The following is a 17,192-nucleotide window of genomic DNA, read 5'->3' on the forward strand; positions in this document are numbered from 1 at the left end:
AATGTTGCCTTGACATTCTCGCACTAGCTTGCCATGACGTTATGGAACTATGGCAGCGCCTCCCAGGCCTAGTTAACTTTTTAATCGGTAAAGCTGGACTGTACTGGATTCCGAAAGAGCCAAAGACTGAATTTGGTGAGCTTCAAAAATGTTTCGCGAGCCACTACGGCTCAAATATGGAAAATTACTCTGAAATCCATGACAATCCACCACTGGTGTGCAGGCTCTGCCATCTCACAATACTGGCATCATTACGAATGCAGCCCCTGGCATTATAGGCGTCCTATCTCAATGGTGCACAAAGTGAGACCAAAGAAAAACCATCAGCCTTTGTAGCTTGAAGTGTACAGCCCGTTCCGCTCATTCCACCGTATGCATACAGCAGATCAGCAGCAACGATAGTGTTTGTTCTCAGAAAGCTCGTGCCAGCAGGCGAAGGCGGAACGCTGCCGTGGCTCCACTGCCAAGCTGACAGAGCAGGGCGCAAGGATGCATCTACTTGGCTTTGTCGTTTTTTGCAGGCAAAGGCACGTGAGCGTCTCTTGCATCCCTGAAGGCCTTCTAACCTTCCACACACAAGCTGCGCTTACGCCGTTGACACCGGGACAGCATAATGGCACAAATGCACCTCAAATGTGTATATAATTGTTAACACAGTAAGGCTAATAGAGTTCATCTAAAGTCTTTAAATGGTTAAAGTAGTGAAACCAGTGCAAACGGCAGGAGGAGAGGGTCAGCATCACACACTCAAAAAGACATGTAAAGGACACAAGCACAAAAGCACCTGAAAGCAGAAATTAGAAATTTAAGAGCACAACTTCATCTTGCTTGTGCTGTCTGTTTTCTTTTCTGTTCATAATAAAAAGTTGCCACAAGCTCCAACTTTCTTTATGGGTTCTGTGGGCTCGCAACCACGCTGCTCGTGGCATGAGCTTTAACCTTGTCAAATTAAAATATGTTGTAATTATTCCTTGTGCACTCAGTGAACTGAAACTGCATGTTGGGACCGCTCAGCCGACAGCTGTCTGCTAAAGTTTTGAGTGTGCATCTTCCATTAGAAGTCTCCCATAGTGAAACGATGCTAACTTACTTCAAAGAGTTTATAGGGAGAAGTTTCTGAAGCAGGCAAAATTGGCAACAGCAACATCGTTGAAAAAGTGACTGATCTAAACATCATTATCTACTTCCAAGTTTACTGCTGTTTGCATGTTACATCACGCTACCCCCATGGTGCAAATTTGCAGGATATTACGAATATTAAATTTTGAAGTTCGTATACTGGCATGTATGGCATCGCCTTTCACATGTTGACTAGATCTGGGCCTTCTCGTTTCAGCGTTTTCGTGTTTCAAGACCTACTTTGAGCATGTAAACATCCACGAGAGCAAGCTCAAGAAGCGACCAGGTGTCTTGGTGAGTTCTCTTTACCTAGGTTTCGTTTGTAGTCTAACAATGTTGTGCATCCTAGGTGCACTTTTTACGCAGCATTTATTTCATGTGAATACACCGAGGAAATTCCTAAATCACTGCAATGATACCAGTCAGAAATAGTGTGCATTTCTTTTACCATATTTAGGGCAGCCCGAGCTTCTTTAAAGGGCCCCTGAAACGGTTTGGACAAATTTTGTAGACATGTAGCGTGCAGCTTAAGTAGAATATTCACACCACAATTTAAGTGAAGCGTTACGTATTAATGGAGCTACAAGCGATTACAAGTTACCCTCCTCCCTAGCCACGCTTTTCCTCCTCAACTCGTTCGCCGAGCGATCGGCGCTAAGCTCCGCCTTCACTGGTTCTGCGTCACGATGTGACGTCACATCGTCCACTTCCGGTTGTTTTGGAGCCCGCCCCAGCCCACGAGAAACCTCTCCACTAGCCGCTTGGCCGTCGACCCCAAGCGAGAGCTATCGAAGCAGCTTGCATTGTGAGCATTCTGTTGTAGCGCTGGACGTGTCTCGTATTCCGGTAATCACACACTAGAGAATTTTAGTGCATCCGGTACTCCGGCAGGCGCGGGCGGTTTGCCGGATGAGCGGGGTCGTAAATGTGAGTGGCCAGATTGGTGGCGCCAGCTGGTGGTGCAAAGCTGAACCACCTAAACACAGAGCCAATTACTATATTCTTCTTAGCTGGGGTGTAAGTTTTCGACAGCAGCGTAATTGTGAACACAATTACGCCACTGCTGAAAATTTGCACCAGCAGCTAAGCAGAATAAAGTAGGTTACTGCAATTTTAGCTCTGTGTTTGTCTGGTTGAGCTCTACAACACCAGGCGGCTTCACCACTCCGGCCACTCACGTTTACGCCCCCGAACATTCGGCAATCCGCCCAAACCGCCCCAGTTTGCCGGAATAGCGGACACGCTAAAAGTCTCTACTACCTGGATATTTCGACAGAACGGTGGAGGCATAAGCTCAAGCTGATGCAGAAACTTTAGCGTAGACGTACGTGAGCTGCCTGATCGGTCTCCATGGTCCAGCCACCCATTGGCGCAGAGCTTAACCAGCCAAAGAAAGAGTTAATATTGCTCTAACCAATTGTAAAACATTTTAAACATTTCCAAAAAGAATGTGTTAATGATTACGCTCCTGCAAAATTTTACACCAGCAGCAAAGAAGAATACATTTCGTTACTGCTACTGTGTCTGGTTGAGCTCTATGCCACCAGGTGGCTGCACCGTGCAGACCATTCACATTAGCGGTTCTGTTCGGCCCCTGAAACGACATGCAAGGGGACACGGCCAGGCCCTGTCCCCTTGCGCTTGCGTTTACGCTAATACCAGACTCACGAAACGCTATTGCATTAGTAATCTTCCAGTGTAAAATGACGGCCGCAATCGCACGAATCCTGGCGCCGATCAGATAGCGGCAGTCCGATGCGCTGCAGCCAGTCTGCTCGCCTACTGGCTTGCAGAAAGACACGATGTCGCAGCTTGACATATTGCCAGTCGCTACGTTTGCAGTCCACAACGCAACAAAGTCGAATCATAGCGCTCCCGAAAAGACAGCCCGACACTGACGGCGGAGCTCTTGTCAAAGATGGAGCACGTTGTAACACAAGCAGACGACACTTGCTGTGTGCCAAAAGTGCTTAAGTGTACTGAAAAATTGTTCTTGTGCATTCTCTTTATGTTACTTTCTATTTATAAAAACAAATTAACTAACATTCCAACAACTATTACGAACATCATTTGTTTACCATAAAGTTGGAAAAATGTATAATAGCTGGAGTTGGAGAAGTGTATAATAGCTGTGTAAGTATATAATAGCTGTGTCTTATCAGTACTCACCTACGGGGCAGAAACCTGGAGGCTTACGAAAAGGGTTCTGCTCGAATTGAGGACGACGCAACAAGCTATGGAAAGAAGAATGATAGGTGTAACGTTAAGGGATAAGAAAAGAGCAGATTGGGTGAGGGAACAAACGCGAGTTAATGACATCTTAGTTGAAATCAAGAAAAAGAAATGGGGGGCATGGGCAGGACATGTAATGAGGAGGGAAGATAACCGATGGTCATTAAGGGTTACGGATTAAATTCAAGGGAAGGGAAGCGTAGCAGGGGGCGGCAGAAAGTTAGGTGGGCGGATGAGATTAAGAAGTTTGCAGGGACAACATGGCCACAATTAGTACATGACCCGGGTTGTTGGAGAAGTGTGGGAGAGGCCTTTGCCCTGCAGTGGGCATAACCAGGCTGATGATGATGATGATGATAATAATGATGATGGAAAAATTGTCGATCACGCACCCTGGTCAGCCAATCGGATAGCTCGCCCCACTGACGTCATATGGGTGATTTTGGTCATATGGGTAGGGGCGGCTTGAAATTACACTGAGCAGTGTGCTGCGATCGGCAGCGATGTGCATTTTTAAAACCTTATAATAAATTACACGCTTTATGCAGAGCGCTTAGATGTGTCAATTAATGATCAGAAGGACCTACTTTAATGACTCGGTACGTTTGTAGAAAATCGTCAAAATCATTTCAGGTTCTCTTTAACGTACACCTACTACTGACGAATGATGTTAAAGTAACAGGAAAAGCAAACATTCAATAATCTGAAGCTAAACATGTTGACAGAATTGCCTGTCTGGTTAGGTTAAATAATTATGACTTTCAAGTGGCTCCAACCAAAAAATAAGTTTATTTTCCCAACGTTTCAGAACAACTCTGCTCCTTCTTCAAGGGGAGTGACAACGGGAATGTTGAGACACAAGTTTTAGCTTCCATGGTCGAGGCGAGAAGTGGGCGTGTTGAATTCTTCTTGGCTACTTGAGGGTGATAGGCCGGGCGCTCTCATAGATGGTCCTGTGCTTACACCATGAATATAACCTGACGGCAGGTTTGCTTTGGAATGGTCTAAGCTGTCGTTTTTTGTCGGTTAGTCTCAGTTGTAAAAATTTCTTCGAAGAGACCAAAATTCTTACAGCCGAGACCAAACAAAAAAAAAAAAGACAGCTTAGATAGTTCCAAAGGAAACCTGCCATCAGGTTATATTCACGGTGTAAGCACAGAACGTGACAAAGTCCGCTACCATGTCAGCCGGGACTGCCCATCTGCGGTACGCTCTCCATTTTCTCTGAAAACAAAGTGAAATGCTTTTTTTTTGGCAGCATCAAGCATGGGGGCCTCTGCAACGCACGTGACATGTGGCACTAAGCAGGTCTCTGCACAAAATATATCGAATAGCCGAAATTTGATTTGTGAATCGAATTATTTGAATGTTCACTATTCAATTCAATTTGGTGATATACGAGTATGCGCACATCCCTAGTTATTTTACATGCGAAGCTTGCGACAGCAAGTCACATCACATGTTTTTTGCCGTTCCGGAGAATTGTATGCGTTGCAAGGTGAACTAGGAAATTGGTTAGTCTAAGCATAGATCACCATCCCATTTGCATGCAATTGTTGTGAAGTCATTTGGTAAATCCAGAATATCATGCGCGCAATGCACCGCACTGAGGACATGTTGTGGTTCAAAGATAGCAGTAAAGTGCTGTTGCTGACTTTTGATGCTGCATATTACGTGTAAATAAATTTCTATTCTGTGACGGTAAGGTTCGCTGTTTCCATCCTTTCCTTATTACCACAATGGGAGGCATGCTACATATTTATCATTAGAAAAACCAGGTGCACATCAGGTTTCTACTTTGTTTAGGAGCTTTATTGTCCTTTCTACGTTAGTTTCTCATTTGAACACACAGAAAGTGGGTGCATATTCGATTCAGGCAAGGGCTGCCAAATGAGTCTGCGGTGTGTTTCGGCATTTTTTTCTGCATTTGTTTATTTCTAGCCACTGGATAATTCGATGAATTTTATATCAGTCCCATCAAGATGGAATTAACGGAAGTCGACTGTAGCAAAAAAACGTTATTTTATGTATTGCTAGATTTGTCACCGTGAGCTATCACTGTAGAAAGAATCATTGTGCAAACTACTTGCACAACTTAGGTGCCGCCTGTCATTGGCAAATGTAACTATTCTCACAATAAAGGTTTTTATTATTACAAAAAATTTATTTACTTCAAGTGTGATTTTGTCATTTTCACTGCTTATTTAATTTTGAATTGAAGTGCCAGATGTTCTGAATGTGCAACATTGACTTAGCCAGGATATTTTTCAAAAGCTGATTTTTTGCAAAAACAATATGGTATCATCTTACTATTTGTGCTTAAATGAATCAAGCGGCACTTAGAGAATTCTTTCTGTGCCCTTTCAGCCATAAAATGCAGCAGAACGCAGCAGAGGGACCTGTTTCAGTGTCCTTCTAGACACAAACTTTGTTATTGAAGAAAAATTTATTCTAGTTTGGTGATCAAACCCGGGACCACCATGTTTCCGGGGCACTTAATGAGATATCTGAGCTAACCAGGAGACTATTATAAGGTGGGAGCATGTGGCTGATCTACTAATTGACAACTCAAAGCACTGAAAGCTTGGAACAAACTGTACAGGTTTAATTTCTGTGGTAATTCACGGAACCTATTTGTATCAACTATTAGTGCGAATGTTGCAACCATTTCGCAGATGCAGCCCCCCATTACACTTCTTAACTTTGTTGGCCGAATCTATTGCAGATAGTGGAGAAGCTGGAGCTGTCGGGGATTGACTTCCTGTGGCAGATATCGCTGGCCGCACCCGAAGAGGAGATTGCCGAGCTAGCCATCGATTTCATTCTCGACCTCTCCTACAAGTTCCTCTCGCCGAGACTCAAAAAGGTGTGCCCGGAGCACTTCTGACGGGTGCCTATGTAACTCTAATCTCTGGGACTATGGAGCGTACAGAGTATTCATAGGGCACATATTTTTGCGTGTGCTTTGCTTTGGAAGGGTTTGTAGTGGTGTTGTTCTTTCCTTTTCTTTCCTTTTTTCCATTTCTTTTTTGAACGACACTATTGAATCAAAAAGGAAAAGGGAGTAGGACATTTTTTCCTGTAGTCACAGTAATGAAATCGTTTTGATAGAAGCCCAAGTAATGCCGCATCTCGGTTCTGGTATCCTGCAGCCTCGATCACATGATACATTGTACACGTTGATGCAGCATGTTTTGTGACCGTTTACATATGTTGCACGGTTCAGTAGATCTACATAGTAAAAGCCCTTAGGATTTTGTTGCTAGCCTTTCGTTGGCTTCGTGTCTATAATGTTCGATTGAACGTAGCAGGCATGGTAGGTGTAACCGTAGAAGTTACGAGACACTGTTCAAAAGTACCTTCTCACACAGCAGACTGACAAACACACTGGCTTTGGCCAGACTGCCTTTCACTGTTCATCGTCTTGTGCAGTATCGGGCACACTCACCATGCGAAAGTGGTGTCATTATGTGCTACAGCAATGGCTGCTGTACTTCTGCTTTGCAACACACTAACATGGCATCAGCTTTTTTCTGTTCCTTTGCTACCACAGATGGCAAGCCAGAGATCGAAAGTTATAGTTTGGTTCGTTGCGATTAATGTAGCTGTACCTCAACTTGACAGCCAAATGAAAGGCAGTCATGAGTCGGGCCAGGTAACATGACGTCATGGATCAGAGTGAAAAGGCCTTGTGCTATCTAGGTGGTTTTGAATTAGCTGCGCCAGTAATGACGTCGTTGCTCACCGTCCCAGCCAAGCACACGTGCAGCAGTTTCTCTCTGGCTCCACAATACGTAGGTCACGTATCATATGTACTCCTTAGGAGCAGGCAGCTTTTGATTAGCAATGCCGCGAGCAGAACTGGGAACGAGCTCATCTACGTCGTGCCGATGCTGCAGCCCGGGCACAAGAACAGGCTCGTAGAGCCAAGCTCAAGCAGCAACTGCGTACTCAGGATTTGACAGCCTACCAAGCCATCGTTTAATGAACCATCAGGATTAACCCAGTGATAAATACCAGGGCAGCGGATTTCAGCTTCGCTGGTTAATCATCTGTACGTAGTGCTTGGGCGGTAGATTTTTAGATTTGCCTCATTATATTCAATAATTCCTGTTCATTATGTCAACGTTTGGGTGTCTGCTTGTTTGCTATGTCACTGATCCCTACTCAAATTTGAAAACTTGACAGCCAACATAAATGCGAAGTTTGATGATGCTTTCTGTATGAAACTTCTTGCACCCGCTTCATCATTGAAGCTTTCTTTGAAGCTTGAATCTTTTTTTTTTTCTGACGGGACAGTTCTTTCATCATCTCTCAGAATCTGAGATGCTGATCTTCATTGTTACTGCACTGTTTTTTGCAGGATGTTGTGTCGCTTCATCACCGCTTCATCAACGAGTGCTACAATAGGCTGAAGGTATTTCCATGCTTTTTGCGCATAATTGCCACAGTGTCCACAGTAAGCCATTTTTCACTTTTCTGGTTATCCCAAGGCTGATGACTTGTGCATTTATTTAATGCCCATTTGTTAAACATTTGGTACATACGTTTTGTGGCAAATCCCCTGAAAAAAAGTAATAGAAGACTCCGTGAGGTGGATTTAAAATAAGTACTCCAAGCATGATTTTGCAGAGTTCTTATATGAAAGCGACCTCTGACTGGCCATTTCAATCGAGATTGTGCGGTTATAAAGGTACAGTTACTAAGCGTACAAAGCTAAATAATCGTTAATAAAGGGCATATGCGTCCCACAAGAGGTGCGTGCCTGATCCAAGCTTTTAAGAAAAATGAGTGCTATTCCCCCTCTCTCACCCTCATTGTCCTGTCATGGAATTTTTGCAAGTCCTATAGTTCACAGGTTGCCGGGTATGTGAATGACAACCTGTAGTTCTTGTTACTCTGCTTCTACAATGCGCTTCAGGAAAAAAAATAATTGCTGTGAGTGGTTTACAAGGAGAACCCTTTGGAACTCGTGAAATTAGAAACCTTATTGAAATAGTTGTAGTGTTCACTTAATGGCTTGCATAGATAGTGGCCTATAGTAATGCCTTAACATTTTTGTTAAGCACCCTTGCTCTAACTTAGTTTATTTTCTTTAAGTATGGGACTGTCAACCTCAGGATTTGTCTCTTTTCACTTTTTTGTACATAGCTGTGGCATCGTAAGTATGTTTATGTTCTCGAATTAAACCAGCATGTTCATCATTATGTTATCTAATTTAGAAACGTGCTACTGCTCAAATGCTGTATGAATACAAATCGAACAGCAACTTCATGCATAGTTCATTTCGCAACTGGAATGTCGACTATTTAGTTTCTCGAACAGTCTGTATACCTGATAAAAGGCTCACGCCCAATGCAGATCTCCTTGCAGACGTTTTCACCGTGTGTAGGTTTTTGCTGGTGCGAGGGCGGCTAGGGTTTTGTGTTTTCAGCGGACTTCCAGCCTCTACTGAAGCAACTCGTGCCAAAATAGAATTCTGCATAGTACCTACTTTGCTACCTGTGTAGAAATCATCTAGATGCACAAAACTTGTATAGGTAAATTTCTGACAGAATGCGGAGCAAAAGTCTCAGTGCTCTGTCACTGCCTTGACAGGGTAGCATTGACGAACTGGCGTGGAAAGCCCATGCCCGCTTTGACTGACAGACAAATAAATTTGTTAACACGTTTTCTGCAGTGTGAACCATTGGTGGATTGCGGCAGTTATTCCCCTGTGCAGCTGTGTAGGACTTTCCCGCAGTGCGCAAGTGACGTCTTTGCAAAGAAATCAGCGGAGAGGGAAAATTTCTTGTTGCTTCGAATCTGACACATGGTGGTGCCATCTCTCTGTACCTTGAGAAAGTTTTAAAGGAGCGCAACTCCTGGGTGGCTGATCAGTGGGTCACAACTCACCAGAGCAATATCACAAGTGACTCACTACTGGGTTATCACGCGCAGAAACTGACACTTCAGAAAATGCTGCCATATTTTATAGCTAACTTTTTTATAACTAATAACTATAACTAATGTTTAATAATAATATAATATAATAATATAATTATAATATATAATAATAAAAATATTTAATAACTTATAACTAACTTAACTCATAACTTGTTATGAATTTTCAATTGGGGGAAAGCATTGTGTGGCAAGAAATGTTCACTGAACAAGAAAAAAAAAAAAAAACAGTATTCAAAATGTTAGAGCAGTTGAAATATGCAATGCACACAGAGAACAGTGGCTATGGTAATGTGTTTAAGTCAGAGAACAAAGCTTTCTGTTTGCTCTAAAGCTTTAGGAGCATTGAAGCATGTCTCGGAGCATGTGGAGAAGTCAGATTGGGCAGCCAACAGAAAAAGAAATGTGTATGCGGAAACAGATTCATATGTGCAGTCATGTAAACTTGATAGGGATTATAACATCTGCGGCAGCAGGTCACAACGCCAACTTTTCGTTATATAGTTGTTGTTTTGTAATTTTATTATTCCACTGCAGTCGCATTTCAGAGTCATACATGCTTGTAATACATGCTTTGAGGAGTTTGGTGATTAGACGGGGGAGTTTTCACATGATGTAAAAACGGCTTTGTAAAATAGTTGCAGAGATCAGCAGCCTCAAGAATGCAAAAGTTAACAGAACCACACTGCGGCTTACAGTTTTGAATGGCCTGCTTTAGGGAATGTTGCTGCACCTGCCGTCTTTAGTAAAGACGTAATAGCACAAATGTAAGACATTCATACAGAAAGAGACCACAGCAAGTGTTGAGGGCAGGAGTGTTATGGGGATAACTGTCGAAGCCTTTGTTGCTGTTTGGGTCTACATAAAAACGACCTCAAGACAGATCTACAGTATGGACTCAATTTTTCTCTAATACTGTCTTTTCTTGGATTAAATGTAGGCAGTGGCTGAAACCATCGGGGACACTGCCATGACGACCGCCGTGTCCAACGCCACCAAGACGTTGACTGCAATGGCAGTGTCAGAAGCTATCTCCCTGTCGCTGCCAAAACGGTAAGCCTTGTTTGTTGCGCCTCAGTACCAGCTGATCGTTGTATCTTTGTGCACGTAGCCCCTCCCTGCTTAAACCTAGGCAGAGTATTGCAATTCTTGGAAAATACAAAAAGAAAATCCTTCCCCACAGCCAACTCAGACAATAACTACATGTGGCAACACTGAAAACTTACCAAGATCGCCCTGGCATTATCATCCGCTTAAAGCAGTGCTTTAGGAACCATCTTGTTTTCTCAGTTCAATTCATCACTGTTTTCGCTATTGCTGCTGATGTGTGGGGCTTTGCAGCATTGCGAACTGCTCTTGCATGGGAATGATGTATACAAATGCAGCTTTATTGCAGTGCAGAGGGCATTGACATGAAGCTGCATATGAAGACAGAATTGGCATAATCTGCTCTTGTACTTTGTATGTAAATTTCAAACATTGTTTTGTTCTGTATGTGCTCAAGAAAGTATGGCAGATGTCAGGAATTGGAGCATTGAGAAACTATTCATGCTACCAGACAACAGAGTTTCCTTTTAGTAAAATTTTATAAATTTATTTCTGGTGCCATTGTGCAGCTGAGAGAGACATAAGTAAAAGAAAAAGTTACACCTTGATTGCACCGGTAAAAGTAAAGATTATGATAGAATGACTTTGCATCTGACGTTGGTAAGGTCAGTGCTTTTAATGTGGAATTTAATGCCGTGACTTAATGGCTTTTGGCTGCTTAACTTGAGATTACAAGTTCAGTACCCCTCTGCAGAGGCTGTATCAGGACAGAAACTGAATGTGAAAACATTCATATATGTTTAAGTCTAGTTATAGAGCGCAAGGTGGTCAAGGTTAATCCAGAGCCCTCTACTACAGTATCTCACATAGCCCATTTGTTGCCTTGGCAAGTTAAACCTTGTCACTAGATCAATGAGCTTTAGGTGAAGGTAAGGACATGTGTAGCTTCGCCCCAAGAGGCTATCACCAGGAGCACCAAGATTTTGCGTCTAGCAACAGGGAGGTTTTTTTTGATGCAGAACAAACCGGTCGCAAAACATCTGCCGTCTGTTGCACCTGGCCGAGCGGTACATCTCGTCCATTGAAGGACAGCACTCGGTGCCAAGGGTCATTCTGCCCCATGGTGCCTCTTTCTATGGCTTTCCCGTCACCCTATGCATCGTCAGCGACACCATCAAGGACAGCGTCAAGATACGGGTGAGCGTTTCTCGTCATGCTGCAAATTGAGTCGGTCTGCAGCATTGGAGGGGTTTGACCGTCCGCCCCAGCTGCGGGATGCTGGGGAATCGAAACCCATTGCTGCCGGTCACCTGCCAGTGAGAATGGGTATCTGCACCTCCTGGCCCAACGCTCAGCTTTATCCCGGGATGAACCTCCACGCAAACTACCGTATGGATAGAACACTTTAATGTGTGTGTAACATTGTATGATCAAATGAACTCTGCAGTTGAACTTGATCACTCGACGTTTCTGTAAAACAACAAGAACAGGTGCTAACTTTTTTTTTTTTTTTGAACAGCTAAAGCAGCGCATGCTTTCGGCTTCTCTCTTATTACACTGCACTGCTGCTATTGGGCTTACTTTACCTATAACATGTCCAAGCGCACTATGGCATAAACATGAACATCAAACAATGGCAAAGCCTTTAGTGCAATTCAAGAAGACAGGAACCCAAACAATACCTGAAAAAGGTTTCCTCAGTGTTTAACGACTAAGCACTGTGAGATTGGGTACTGTGATAAGCGTTCTACTGCTGTATAAAAAATAAATGCCGTAAACATCACTTGTAAATCTGTTTAAGAGGTTTCAATAATTCTTAACTCACGCTTAAAGCATAGTAGAATCTAAGATAACGCCGTGTGTTTACTTACTATGTTTTAAACCTTTTCTAAGCCACTTACTTAGCTGTGCCATACTGCTTGCTTGACTTTTCTTACCGCACAATTGTATTCCCAGTGCCACAGCAACGCAACAGTGGGCTCCATGAAGGAGAAGGTGGCTCGGCTGTTCAAGCAGATTCCCAGCAACCTGCAGATCTCCATGGACGACATTGCGGTTCGTGCGCTCTCTCATTCCACTTACGTCTGCTTCCTCCTTTGTACAGAACTTTACTGACCACTAAGCAGTGGTCACAGCAATGTGTGGTAGAGTACCCTGATTCATTACAGATTGTCAAAACTAATTTTGAAATGTATCTTAGCACTTTTACCACAGATGTGCGCAGTCATCGATGAACAAGAACCACGTTTGCAAGAAGTACTTCTTGTATAGCAGTTTTGGCTTGTCGCTGTGTTATTTGTACCATCCCTGTAAAAACATGGCTTGCCCTTTCCTCCTGCTGACTGAAGTCTTCATCAACCTTTGTGCAGTGCTGTGAAAGTGTGTAAGAGCCCATGTCTCAGGCTCCTTGAATTTTATCTTCAGCATCCTTTTTCCTCTGAATTTCCTCAAATTTTATGTAAAACGTATTTTACAACTTGTCCCTGCCTGCTGTTATGGCCTGTTCAGAGCATCTGAAGCAAATTGTTAAGCTGGTAGTCTAGGTAGCCTTCACTTCAGGAGCTTCACATTCACATGTGCAGTTATTTGAAAAAAGGGTGGCAGAGAGGGGTTGACGGGGGGCCACTGATCTTGGAACAAGTCAAGTGTACGAGTCAGTCTGCGTTGGAGCAAACAGTTTCTTACTCGATTTGCCCGTGTTGATGACATTCATTTTGTTGTTCGACTCCAGCTTCCAAGTACTGAGGACCAGAAGAGGCTGTCACAGTACAAACTCAAGGACAACCAGACGATCCACGTAAAGGTCGTTGGTAGTGGACTGGTCTTGCCATCCGAAATAGTGAGTGTGTCCAAGGCTCTGTTCTTTCTTTATTTGTTTATTTATTTATTTATTTACTTATTTGTTTACTTATTAATTGTGTGTACTCAAGGAGACAGAACTTTAGTTGTTTATTAGCATTTTGAGCGCTGTTCGCATCTCAATGCATTTTGTGTGGTACATTGTAATACATACTGTAAGCTTACTGTGAGAGGCTACAATGCATGATGAAAAGTGAAGCTTGCATGACAGAGCATGCTGTGATTATGAGGGCAGTGCGATCACTTAGCATGAAAATTGTGTCTCTGTTATATTGCCTTTTGAAGTGCAACTACTTACTTTCTCTCCGTTTCTGATGCACCAGGAGGATGACACAGTTGTTCCACCAGCGACCACTCAAGTGTCTACGGTGGCAGCCGCAACTGCCTCTCCCTCGGCCGGCCAGCAGCCATCATTTTATCTGGAACAAGTAAGGCTCGTTAGCGTGTTTGCATTGAGCATAACGAAAGAAGACTTGGTCTCTTCTTGGTGAGCAATTTACACATTGGCTTGGCAGTTTTAACATTTCACTGCAAAGCACTAGCGAGTCTTCTGGCTTACTCTGTGGTCCCGGTATAGTTGCATTTCTGTCAGGACAAAAAACAAAAATGAAAAGTCACTGTGTGCTAGAATATCGGGAGACATTAAAGAACCCGACCTGTTCCAAGTTGATTGAGAGGTCTAAACCTCAATTCGCTGCTGCAGTGGTAGGTGCACTTTTTTTTTTGTTGTTGTTGTTTGGCCTGCGTGTCCTTCTCCTCCACCGCCCCATTGTCCTCAAACGCCCTCTCCTCCACTGCTGGCGTACCCTGTTGAGAAATGGCCGGTACTTCGTCTTGCTCTGCTGCACTGTAAGTGGCATGCATATGTATTGAGCTTTAAGGGAAGATGAATGGGTAGCCAGAAAAATACCGCATTATATCTGGTCCTGCACTATAAACTGTTATGTTATGAGTGGTCTGGGTACTAACAGTGCTTTGTTTAAGGTATGGGCAACATTGGCCCCTGATTAGTAGATTCACTTCAGCTCTAAACTATTGTCATTATGGTGCCCATTGTTATGAATAGCACATTGCCACCAGTCTCAATAAAGCAGTCATATTCATCCACACAATTAACATTTATCTCGTTATGTCGGGCTTAAACGAAGATGCAAGTAGCTTTCTCGATGTCATTTGCACCTAAGAACAAGCATGCAGGCTAGGTGAGCCACCTTACAGGGGCGGTTACTGCGCGTTGAAGTCCCAACGTATCTCTTGATCGGGCGAGTGATTTATTTAGTATTGGATGTGTCATTTCAAACTGTATGCACTTTTGACATCACTTTATCAGTTATGTCAGAAAGAAAGTGTGGCCGATTCTTATGCTGCTGTCTATGGCGATCACAAAGGCAAGCACCGGTTGATTGGACTTTAGGGGAACCAGCTTGTCAGCCCCGCTCTGGCAGATCTGCTACAGCCAATATTACATCGCACGCAGCTGGTCACATACAGACCACCTGTGTCACCAATGACTGCTGGCGTCCAATCATTCTGTCAGTCATAGAAGCAAATCTTGCGAATTGGTTACACTGATGCCACATGCTGGAACCTGTTAATCTGTTTGGTGTGACTGTTGGTACGAACACTCGTCCGACTGATCACATGCTTAATCGCGCCATGTGTCTCTACCTTTAAGCTGAATCCTAGCTTAGTGGTTCAGGGGCTTTCACTTGTGTGAAAGATTCAGCACACTTCTTTCAAGCTGAACATTTGATATGATGAACAGATTTTGGAGGCCAGGTTCATAAAGGAGTCCATCCTATCTTGCCTTGGCCATAAAGAGAATGTGCTAGTATAGAAACTAGCTCAAAAGAGCAAAGATAATCTAGCATCTGAGTCGTATGCTCGTTCAAGGCTTTCACGGGGACCATGGAGGAGTAACAGTGCTCTGTGCATACTGTGATATACCCTTGAGCTTTGCCATCTCACAAGGGGCCTGCTGTGTGACTTCTCTTGCTGCTACTTTGCGTATCATATAGGGGTGTGCAAATATACAAAAATTTCGAATATTATCGAATATTATTTTTTTTAATACGTATCTGATTAGGAAAATAGATATTCGAAAATTTTTGAATATCCGATTGGATACGAATATTCGAAACAAATCGGATATGTTGCTGGCTGTGTGGGGAGCAAGCATGGTTCTTAGCGCTTATTCCTATCTAATATAAGAAACTGTGTCTGATATTGTGCTGAATTTTGCAATAATTTCATGCTGCTAGTGAAATTTTGCCTGTAAAACATGCTTAGCCACTGGACGTCTGAGCTGTGCGGGAAAGCCAGCCTCTCATTAGCAAGGCGCACGGGTTTGCGAACAGCGAGGGTGCACTCTTTTGCAGGTTCCAACCCCTATCCTGAGCTTATTGCTTGACAGCAAATGTGATGAGTGACGACTGGTACAGAGTAAAATGCTTCCGACTTTACGGGAAATTGTTGCAGTATAATAAGGCACAGGTTGGCGAGAAGACAGCTAGCAGAAATTATTCAATTTTTCAAAGCTAACATGAGCTAAATACGCAATCTTTGAGCATAACGGCTTACTCTTATAAATTTTTTACCAGTGACAGTGTAATTGCAATGTTCCAACATGCTGATTGATGCGTGTGCATATCATTATTTGATATTCGACTCGATACTCGGTGCTAAGTATTTGTATTCCTTTTGTATTTGAAAATTTTGACATTCGTACACCACTGGTGTCATACGTACCTGCCAAAATTTACGGGTTTATCGTTAATGCCCAATTTTTGGAGCTTGTTTACAATTGTCATGTTGACACCAATAATTTTACGAATTTTTATTAGCATCTAGTTTAGGGTGAAACTTATTTTAGCTAGGGCAACACATATTTCTGAAGAATATAGATGAAGTCTCCGACAAATTTTTGGAGCCTGATGTTTTTGAACTTGCTTGATTATTCCAACCTAACCGCAGTAGTTCCACCCACTAATAGAAATTATGTGTAACTGCAACCGAAATTATTTCTGTCATTCCATTAATTTTTCACTAATGAACTTCATAACTGTTATTATTTGTCTGTGCTCCAGATCATTCTTGTGTTCAGCAGAACACTTCTTCATAGTATCCGTACAGAACATATCCTGCAAATTAAAAAAAAGAACATTTGAATCAAGAAACAATTTTTGGTGTTTTTAACAATATTTTAGTATTTTTCGGCTTCAACTGCCGTATTTTGTAACATATAAGGCTGGTAGGCTGAGTCATTTAATGTTATTTCATGTGCAGGAAAAGCAGCTTCCGGGGGTGGTCATCTCAAGCGGCGGCAATGTGTTCGAGATGCTGTATCAGTTGGCAAGCATGGACGATCCAAGGTTCGTTGCTGTTGCTGCCACGACATTCTGTTTGAATGACTGCATGAAACGTTATTGATGTAAATCAGAATGCTTGATTAGTTCATTGAAACTTTGCAACTTGTCTGCACATTTTTTGTGAGCATGTCCCTTTTCTGGTTTGCGAAATGCGTGCTTTGGAAGTGCTGAATTATAGGCTGCAATGGGTAGCACATCTCTACACCAGTGTACTCACCATTTTGTGCTTACATTGCTTTTATGTAGATTATCTCAAGGAAGTGTCACAGAACCTTAATCAGTGATTCTGCACTATTTGTAATGGACATGTGTCTTGTTTGGGAGGTTTTGTATTTATGATAGCAGTGATGAAACGCAGATCTGGCAAGCCATGGCTGACTGGTGTTGTTAATGTACAACGAGGCTTTCAAAATGATAACCACTGCAATTACATGATGCCTCACTATCTGACCACGTGGATGCAGACAATTGCTGATGCCAACTCTATTGCAGTGTTCCTCTAGAAAATACTTAAAATATGAATGTTAACATAATTAAATGTTAGGTACAGCTGCACGTAGCTCTTTTCTTGTGTTTCCTCCTCCCACTTTACCAAATGTTTCAAAGACTGCATTTCTACCTGCC

General features: G+C 42.9%; 1 protein-coding gene across 1 annotated transcript in view; it reads left to right on the top strand.

Moving 5' to 3' along the window:
• The window catches only part of LOC142559292 (ubiquitin carboxyl-terminal hydrolase 24-like), a 111,988-nt gene that overhangs the window by 32,652 nt on the left and 62,144 nt on the right, over positions 1–17,192 (top strand). Inside the window, exons 19-27 of the mRNA XM_075670909.1 lie at positions 1,337–1,413; positions 6,077–6,217; positions 7,715–7,768; positions 10,235–10,347; positions 11,361–11,538; positions 12,298–12,396; positions 13,073–13,180; positions 13,524–13,628; positions 16,486–16,571. Coding sequence (XP_075527024.1) covers positions 1,337–1,413; positions 6,077–6,217; positions 7,715–7,768; positions 10,235–10,347; positions 11,361–11,538; positions 12,298–12,396; positions 13,073–13,180; positions 13,524–13,628; positions 16,486–16,571 — 961 coding nt within the window. The remainder of the gene's footprint in view (positions 1–1,336; positions 1,414–6,076; positions 6,218–7,714; positions 7,769–10,234; positions 10,348–11,360; positions 11,539–12,297; positions 12,397–13,072; positions 13,181–13,523; positions 13,629–16,485; positions 16,572–17,192) is intronic.

The sequence above is a fragment of the Dermacentor variabilis genome, chromosome 10 (assembly GCF_050947875.1).
Source record: "Dermacentor variabilis isolate Ectoservices chromosome 10, ASM5094787v1, whole genome shotgun sequence".
Classification (NCBI taxonomy): domain Eukaryota; kingdom Metazoa; phylum Arthropoda; class Arachnida; order Ixodida; family Ixodidae; genus Dermacentor; species Dermacentor variabilis.